The sequence below is a fragment of the Symsagittifera roscoffensis genome, chromosome 6, assembly GCF_963678635.1.
Source record: "Symsagittifera roscoffensis chromosome 6, txSymRosc1.1, whole genome shotgun sequence".
Lineage (NCBI taxonomy): Eukaryota > Metazoa > Xenacoelomorpha > Acoela > Convolutidae > Symsagittifera > Symsagittifera roscoffensis.
The window spans coordinates 19,229,555-19,239,031 of record NC_087067.1 but is presented as its reverse complement, the minus strand read 5'-3'; the positions used below and the strand labels follow the sequence as shown (position 1 = coordinate 19,239,031).

The 9,477-nt window shown below is 35.6% G+C and overlaps 1 protein-coding gene across 4 annotated transcripts; it reads left to right on the top strand.

Moving 5' to 3' along the window:
- Positions 1-18: 18 nt before the first annotated feature.
- Positions 19-8,320, top strand: LOC134848395 (transcriptional repressor scratch 2-like). Of its 4 annotated transcripts, none has more exons than XM_063865827.1 (3): positions 19-196; positions 5,035-5,200; positions 6,557-8,320. In XM_063865827.1, exons 2-3 carry the CDS (start codon positions 5,122-5,124, stop codon positions 7,291-7,293), a joined length of 816 nt encoding a protein of 271 aa, XP_063721897.1. In that variant the 5' UTR covers positions 19-196; positions 5,035-5,121; the 3' UTR covers positions 7,294-8,320. The 4 variants fall into 4 exon arrangements, with proteins under 4 accessions (XP_063721897.1, XP_063721895.1, XP_063721893.1 ...); XM_063865825.1 differs by lacking the exon at positions 19-196 and adding an exon at positions 889-1,317; XM_063865823.1 differs by lacking the exon at positions 19-196 and adding an exon at positions 2,918-3,278.
- The last annotated feature ends 1,157 nt before the right edge of the window (positions 8,321-9,477 follow it).

The window sequence follows — 9,477 nt, the reverse complement described above, 5'->3', positions numbered from 1 at the left end:
CCTCGGAACAATCTCGGAACAATCTGTTAGTTTTCTTTTCTTATCATAAATCAACAGCTTTTGCTCTTTCACCCGCTGTTGTTAGAATTCGCCCCAAGAACCTAACTTCAAATCGCCGATTTCCACAAAGGGTCACAACATCAGAAATTTATTCTTTGTTTGGAATGCTGTACACCTGTGGGAAAGCTTAAACACGGTTAGTTGCTTACGATTAAGCTATTAAATTTCAATTAAACTGATTTGTGATTAGAGTTGGTCGCTTGAAAATTAATGAAAAGCGTTGGTTGCTGAGTGCTGGTTTAAATTTAGAATTTTGATGTTGTCAGACTTTTGACTAACTTTTCGAAAATTTAGCAAATTTTATTCCAAATGGAAGAATTTTTTCTATGAATTCTTCAGAAAAGACTTTATAACCGGAAAATTTCTGAGCTTCTAACAATTTTTTGCAAAAAAGTCAAAAAATGAATGGACAATTTCTGCTGGCGCCCTCGCTGCTCTCGAAATTTGAGGTGCCTTTTCAGGTGGAGATATTTTTCATTTTTATTTCAATGTTCTCTTAATTTTTTAAGAGAAACTCCAAATCTAAAACTTAATTTCAACAACTTCCATTTTAGTTGCTTTTTGCACCTGTAGAATATTAAATTTGGTGGCTAATTTAAGCAAAGTAGAAAAAACTATCGTTTCCTCAGCAATATTAATGAAAAAAAGAAAGTACGGAAAAAGAGAATTTTTTGGCGAGCGCATTTGGTCAATTTGGAATTGAAAAAGCACTGCTTGTGCAGGTATAAGTATCTTAATATTCGATAGCTGATAGCTGCTGAAAAGATATTGAGAAAACAAGGGAGAAAAATAAGGCTTCGAAAGAGGAGAAAGGAAAAAAGGATAGCAAAATTGTTGATTCTGAATTCAACAGATATGCCAGCAGGCAACTGTTTTGCTAATTTCTTTTTCACCTGATAAAAAATTAATTCGTGCTGTTGCGTGTTTTCACCAAACGCACACGCAAAACACAAACACTGCTATATCCCCGTTTATTATTTTTGTAAATATCTGGTCGCAGGTTCCAAAAACTCATTTATTGCTAAGATCTACAAAATCATTAAATCTCGCAAAAGTTCGTAAGTTTTGATTAAAAAAGAGATAAGTTTCTGCCCTCGTCCTGCTCATAAATTTTTTTCTACATTAAAAGAAAAACGAATCAAAATGCAAAACAAATTTCCCTGAAATTATACATTCTAACCATACAAAAAAATTAAGCTAACTATTTGTCTCTTATGCCAAGTGATCTCGAGATAGCTTCAGAGAGGAAGCACAAAGGTGAGTGAGGCAACATTGAATTTATTTTATAATTAAGATTTTGCTCACTTTAGGAAACAGTTTTTCAAAATTGAAAATCAAATGTGGGGGAGGGGAGTGGAAATGAGGCGGAACATTCTGTCGGAACATTCAGCGCAAACTACTTTCTAAAAACAGTGCTAGACCAAGGGGCGGATTTAGGGGGGGGGGGGGGGCGGACGCCCCCCCCCCTCAGAGATTCGACCCCCTGCCGACCCAAAGGGTCCCCCCTTTGATACTTTTTCAGAAATCCTTTTTTGGCCGACCGACCCTAAAATTTTTCTAAAGGCGCCTTGGGCGCCAATATATACTAACTTTGAGGGGGAAGCGCGCGCCAAAAAAAACTCGATTTTTTTGTCAAAATTTTTTCAAAAAGTCCCCAAAAACAGCTTTTTTGACTGTTTTTTCAAAAATTTGCCTGCGGCGCAGAAAATTTTGCCAAAATAACAAAATAGGGGCAAAACAGTGCTTTGGGAGAGCTCGAAAAATCAATTTGGTCGACCTAAAAAAAAAAAAAGGTCGTCAATTTTTTCGATTTTTTTTTGAAAATCCGCCCCCCCCCCCCCCTCGAAAAAATCCTAGATCCGCCCCTGGCTAGACCTCTGCTAAACTCAGCAGAACTCAGGAAGAAAGGCAAGATTTGGTTGGATTAGCAAAAATATCAAAAATGGAAAAATTCAAGTCGACTCTTTTCTTAATCTTTGTAAGCTAAAAAATATTAATGTAAAAAATTTGCATCATCAATCAGCGGTTTATTGAAAGTGAAAACAGCGTGCAATGTATTTTCATTCTGTCAGTTCGTTCCAACTTTCCCCCGGAAAATCTAAGAAAGGTCAGATTTGTCATTAAAATTAATTGCAACCCATATAACCCAAATACTCAGCACTCTGAAGATTTTGCCATCACCGCTGGCCGAAATTTTAAAAAGCGTAACTTTTCAGTGTTTTTTTTTGGATTGGAATTGATGTACGTGATCGTGCATTATGAAAGTAATACCAGGTGTGGCTTTCTAAGAATTAGGATGAACGAACGAAAAACTATGCTGGCATATATAACATGGTTGCCATAGCAACCTGACCTGAGCTTGCGGGGACTTTGTTCATGTTGAGTTTTGAAAGCAAGAAAAGGTTGTTGCTGGTATAGCGCAACAGTTGTTCACGCATTAATGGTTACTACTTACAAACCAGCAACATAAAAATTTCCCTGCCATTTCCCACAATGTAGCCCATTTTCAGTTTACCTTTTCTTTTCTGCCCGTGCCTTTATTTCGAAATTTGTTATATCTAAATTATAACTCTAACTTATAACATATCAAATGCGCCTTTCTGTCTATAACCTCGCCATGGGGTAAATGCATAAAGTAGGTTGCATACGCTGGGCAAAGTTGCTAATGAAAACTAATATATGCCCTTCCTAAGAGTAAATCATCAACCATTACTATGTACTAACCAACATGTCTAAAATGAGAAAAATTTTACCCTATTTACCTATTTTTATAAAATCGGCTTTCTTTTCAACTTTTTCTGTTGTTTTCCCCAACATCACCCCCCCCCCCCCCGAAACTCTTCATCCCAGCTCATGTTTTTTCTCGCTCTGAAATAGTAATTTTCTTTTCACTCTAGCAGCCGCAGAAAGCGCAACTGGTTTATTTTGTTCTCTCTCTTTTTAACCCGCTGATTTGTTCGTCCCATTTCATTCCCACTTTCGCCCTCCTGATTTGATAAAGATTTGATTTTTCTTCTGTTCTTTTTCATCCTTGTGTGTATTAATCCCATCCTTGTGCCCTTGTTAACTAAGCCATTTATTTCGCTATTTGAAGAGCTTCATGTGCCAAATGTTAATGCAATAATCTCCTTCCCTAAATCAAATTTCACCTCCTTTTTAACCCCCTATTTTTCGATCCACTGATTTTTCAAGAGCTCATTACAATGTAACTAAACAAGGTGAGTGCTGTTCCTATTGCTACTTCCTTGCTATTGTCGATTTGAATCTAATAACATAAAACTTGTCTGCAAGCCGACTTTCTTTAATCTTATAGCATTATTTATCTTGTAAAATTTTAAGTGACTTTAAAGTTTCCTTGTCTTACACAGGAGGTGGATCCAGGGTTTTCTCTCGAGGGGGGGGGGGTCGGATTTTCAAAAAAATTCCGAAATTTTGGTCAAACTTGTTAAATTTTTTAGGTCGACCATATTGATTTTTCGAGCTCTCCCAAATCACTAGAAAGACCCTGTTAGAAGAAAAATCAATTTTTTAGGCGCTTTTTGAAAAACTTTAGAGAGAAGTGTCCGTCCCCCCCCCCCCCCCCACCAACTCTGAATTCGCTGCTGGTCTTACATATATGTTTTGTAGCAGTTTGAGAAAATTTGACAACAATTGCGTAAATGTTTGCATCTAATTCCGCAATTAAAACTGAATGATTTGGTTGTGGTGCAAGTATCAAAGCAGAGGTGAATCTAGAGTTTTCGCAGAAGGGTTACAAAAAAAATTCAAGGTCTACCAAATTGATGGTTTAATTCTTCTAGTTCTCCCACAGCATTAAAATGATCCCGTTTTGCTCTTTTTGTAGGCAAGTTTATGGAAAAACGCGTCGAAAATGACGTTTGAGAGCAGCAGTTTATAGAAGTTTTGTCATTAGTTTTAAATTTTCTCCTGCATGGAATTAGTATGTATTATCGCTACTTTACCACAACACTAATTCAGTGCTAATTTAAGAAATGAGAAAAAAAACTTGAATATTAAAACGCGTTTTTCTCAAATTGGGTTGATTTTAGACAAAAAAAGATGAAGACCAACCTAGATTATGCATTTAACAGAATCAATAAGTTTCAATTTATTTTGCAAAATTCGGGCCCAAAAATTTACTTGTAAAACTACCAATTTTGGCTTTGTTTAATCAATCAAAAATTACTCCAAATCTGACAAAATTACTGACAAAAATATATCATTGGAATCCTTTTATGTAGCCTAACAAAATTTAAGCGGGTATAATTTTCGCAGTTTTGTCTCAGCATATTTATTTGTTTGATGGTCAAAAATGTCATTTTTACTATATAAAACACCAACTTGTTTTAATAAAAATATTTTTAAACATTTGCGCCCTTTTTAGGAGGTTACACGCTTCCTAAATTTTGTGGGGATACATAAGAAGCTTGTTTCGGTGTAGTTTTATTAGCAATTGATCCTGTAGTTTTTGATTAAACAAAGCCAAAATTGATCGTTTTTGGGGTACATTTTTGGGCCCGAACTTTGCAAAAGAAATTGCATCATATAATTTTGTTAAAATTTTAAGCAAGGTTGATCTTCTTGTTTTTTGTCTAAAATCAACTCAATTTGAGAAAAACGCGTTTTGAATTTCAATTTTTATTCATTTTGCCCGGATTATTTACATCAGCACTGCATTAATCAACTTTTTTATTTACTGTAATATGAGTAAAATTCGGCGGATAATCAACAAACCGCCACGTCTACAAGCCGTCATATCTTGAAGCCGAAATTGCATCAGAATAACGTAAATTACATCAGAGTTACATAACAATTGCATAACAACAATGACAATCTGATGTTTTGTTGTTATGTTGCAGAACAATATTAGTTTTCGGCTTGTTGAAATGGTAATCCAATTTTCGATTTGTTGGCCATTCGGTTTGTTGGCCTACAACCAAAAATTCGACTCTTAACCGCTCTGTTTGGTTTCAGTTTAAAAGGAGAAGAAAATCCCTTAACTCGTACATATCTCACCCCTTATCCTCGCCCGACTCAGTTGTCATCTGATCACACCTGAAGATGGAGAGGAGCAACTCGACTTCTATGGACTTCATTCTCGGCTGGAACCGAGAACGACGAAACTCATCCCATGTAACAGGTAAACAGTCATCATTCAATTGTTCATCACAGACTTAGCATTTTGGGCAGCTAATAAACCGCCCCCCCCCCCCCCTCTCCTAAATAAAACACTTCACAACGCTCTTCAACTTCCAGAAGAAACTAAAAACTGACTTTTACATTCACAAAAACCTCTAAACTCGACATCGATTTTGAGTCTTTTCAGATGCTTAGGTGCTAAAACTATTTTTATGATTTTTATTTATTATGCTACTGTCTCTCAATCGAACGGTCGGTGTTTTGACAATGATACGAGCTCGTTGCTTCAAGTGAGGAAACATTTCCCAGCCCATAAGAGTAAAAAAACCTATTCAGGTTTAAATCAGGGACTACACCGAAGATCTGTATTTTGGGATGTTCCATATTGGACCCAAGATAGCTCAAAATATTATAAAAATGCTTCTGGAAACCTTAATCATTTCAATGGTGCTTAACAAAAAAAGCAGATTATGCTGTGCATGTTTGCTGAATTTCCCTCGTGGTGAAATGGGGGTCTTCACGTAATATTCGATACTTCAAAAAACTAACTTATCGAATCAATTTTTCATGAAGTAAAGCTTCGGGTGTTTTTGTCCACGCAAATGCATCTGCCACAAACACATGCAGATAAAGTCAAATCGTGTCATATCAACGTCCTTTTGTTCTTGATTTGTTCGTAAAGATTGAAGAAGTGAAAAAAAAACAATTCATGCTTAGTCCTTTTAAGTTTGTGAAAGCGACTTCAATTTTATTATAGTTCTTTAATAACATTTTTTTTGTAGTTTGATCTAAGCTTGCTTTTAGTTTAGCTACTCCCTCCCTCTAAACGCACATAACCGCTAAAGCTGATCGAATCACGTTTTCAATCTGTGATCAACTTCTGTGATCAACTGGATAAACTTGTTTAATGTTCGGATCACTTCACGAGCTATGGCGTAGAGTGTAGTTTCCATTTTTTCAAAACATTTTTCAAACGTTTTCGTCATATCTCAAAAAAATATCATATCAAAGTACTTTCAGCCGTGATTCGGATTCCAAAAGTTCAAGAAATTAGTCTAGAGGCTGACTTCATAGTTGATTTTTCTACCACTTTCTACTCTTGTGTTGTTTCGCTTAATTCAATCTCCTTTTCTGGAAAAAGTAACAGGAATTCATGACAAAAAGTAAAAAAAAAACCAAGTGAAAAAATTTTCCGGTTTTGCTTTTTGAATATATTTTTACAAATCTTTTTGTTTGGAACATTATATGCTACTTACAAAACCAACGTTTTGCATGTTTTGAAGCTATATATATATCTTATATTATGAGAACAATTATCTCTGTAAAATTAATTTTCAACAATTTCTTTTGTTTTAAGCAACGAACAAGGAAGAATTCATGAATGAGAAAAGAGACCAAGATCGTGACAGCCCAAACAACACGTATATTCTGGACTTGCGAATAGACGAGAAAAAGGAGGTTGAAGAAAAACGACGGCCGAGCGAGTTCAAACAGAAAGAGGTCAACATGATGACAATCGACGGAATCGATCGAATCGATGGCCGGGTCAAAATCAAGAGACCCGACAACGAGAAGTTCGGGTGTCATCAATGCGGAAAAAAGTATGCCAGTTCATCTAACCTATCGCGACATAAGCAGACGCATCGAAGCATAGACAGCGAGTCTGCTAAAACCTGTCCTCAATGTACTAAAGTATACGTCTCAATGCCGGCGCTTGCAATGCATTTATTAACACACCAGCTACAGCATAAATGTGACACGTGTGGAAAAAGTTTCTCAAGGTCATGGCTTTTGCAATGTCACTTGAGATCCCATTCGGGTGAAAAGCCATTCGGCTGTGCGCACTGCGGCAGGTCATTCGGCGACCGGTCAAACTTAAGAGCTCACATGCATTTACACACAACTGAAAAACAACACAATTGTGATTACTGCGGAAAAAATTTTGCTCTGAAATCTTATTTGAATAAACACAACGAAACGTGCAGGACTCAAGACATGGATTCAAATACGTCAGCCGAGTTTTTTCAACAGCAATTAAACGCATTCCAACTTGCATCTCTTGATGATAATACGGAAGTTTCCAGGAGCAGCTAGCCCGGTTTTGTTACGAAATAAAAACTAGAGTTAGAAAAAAATAACGTTAAAAAATTGCGTGAAATTATTTTCTTCGCAATTCCAAATCTTGATCGGAGTTTCAGGTCTTGTTCCAAAAAATATTAAGTTTGAAGAAGGTTTTTACTCGAAAATTGAGTGTGTGCTACATATCATTTCAAATGGAGTTGTTGTTCCCTAAATTTTTGTTCCTTTATTTACAACTGATTCCCATTCCAAATTTGAAGCCATTCAATTTCCGTTACTTTGATTCCGTTACCTTATTTCTTTTATAACTTTTGTTATTACTTGCTTAATTAGTTTAGTAATGATTTTAATTACGACATATTTCTATCCGAGATAGCGAAAATTTAGCGAAAATTTAGAAATTTCAGCACAAAAATGTATTCCCTACTCCAGCAATTGTTAGATGCAACCAAGATTGATTGTGTAACTATTTTAGCTTATTCTAATTTTTCATCTCATTCTAGATTAGTTTCTGACTTTAAAGCGGGCCAAATTGTTCTTAATGACAGAACTTGGGTACAAAACTGCAATTTTCTTAAAGTAGAACTTTGTACGTTTTGAGCCCTGCCCAAAAATCAAAATGGACCAAATTTTGACACACATTTCGAGCTTCCAAAGATATTTTGAACTACATTTCCGGGTCGAGTGCAGATCTTTTCATGTTGCCAGTATATAGCTCAACAAGTTTGAAATCTGATTGAATTACGAAGAAGTTGTGATCCTGCCGATACTTGATGGACTTGACAAGTAACCGACTATATCACTGCAAAAAAGAGTCTCGCTCCAAGACCGTCTGGCGTTCAGATATCGACACCTATCAACTCTGTTTCATGATCAAACTATTTTATCACATTTAAGTTACAATTATCAGTTTTATTAACAATACTATCAATTATAAATATATGAATGGTACATTTGAGTAAGTCTATGCTTATGTACCATACCTATCTGTATCCGACTATTGCTTGAATTTGAATCGCTTAAAATAATTTGTTCGTTTTAATTTTTGACTTACTAGCATTTCGTTGGCTTTGATTGTGAAATGTTCATGTTAAGAAAATGAAGCATGATTTGTTAATAAAATTTTTGTTGTCTCATTGTTTTTCATGCTTTCTAATAGTCAGCTGAAAACCTTGCATATCTGTTGGAAATAAATGTCAAGATAATTAAAAAGTCTTAGATGTTTGAGCTCTGTCTTTGATTGAGAGCAGTCGCATGAAGAAACAACTTAATTAGAGCTTGAGACTTTTCGTATCAAAGGAAAATCGCAACAGTTTCATGTGCATTCAGGGGACAGATTTAGGGAGGGACCCCCTCATCAACAAAATGGTCCGTTTTCTTTCGTTTTCTTTGATCGTCCCGACAAACTTTTTACAAGTCTAGAGACGAATTGTCTGTGAATTCCAGAGATCTATGCACACTAAATTATGTGCGTATCCAGTGCACAGTTTGGACTCGTAATGCAATGTATACTAATTTTACAGGAAAGAGCGCGCCAAAAAAAAACGCAATTGTTTGGTTAAGATTTTCCAAAAAATGCCCAAAACGGCATTTCTTGCCTGCTTTTTCTAAAATTTGCCTGTGGCCCAAAATTTTTGGTCAAAATAGGGTCTTTATAGTGTTCTGGGAGCGCCAGAAAAGTGAATTTTGTCGACAAAAAAGGTTAACAACATTTTTGAAAATCCGCCCCCTCCCCTCGAGAAAAACTTAGATCCGCTTCTGTGTGCACTTAAACGTTCTAAGCAACTTAGGTTTAAAAAATGAAAAAAAAAGAAAACAAAAAAAACTAAAATTAACTAAGTTTGTTTTTTCCTAATACAACTTGAATGGCAGATTAATGCGCAAACTGCAAAAAGTGTAGAATAATTTTTATAATCATATCACAATTTATACGACAAGAGGTTAAGGTCTCATATTGTTACCATCGCTGCTTCAGTTGTATGTTGTCATCAGAATGTTATTTTCACTGATTTTTTGTTTAAAAAATCAAAAAAAAATTCAGAGTTCTGATCTAGAGTTATTTCATTGCTTTTCCGATGATACAAATTATCAGAACGCTTTATTTTGAAAATTTAGCAAGTATGATTCTACGAACAAGCAAAAATGCGATAGTCGTTGTGAAATTGTTTCAGAATGTTCCTATCGCAGTCTTAATTGTTC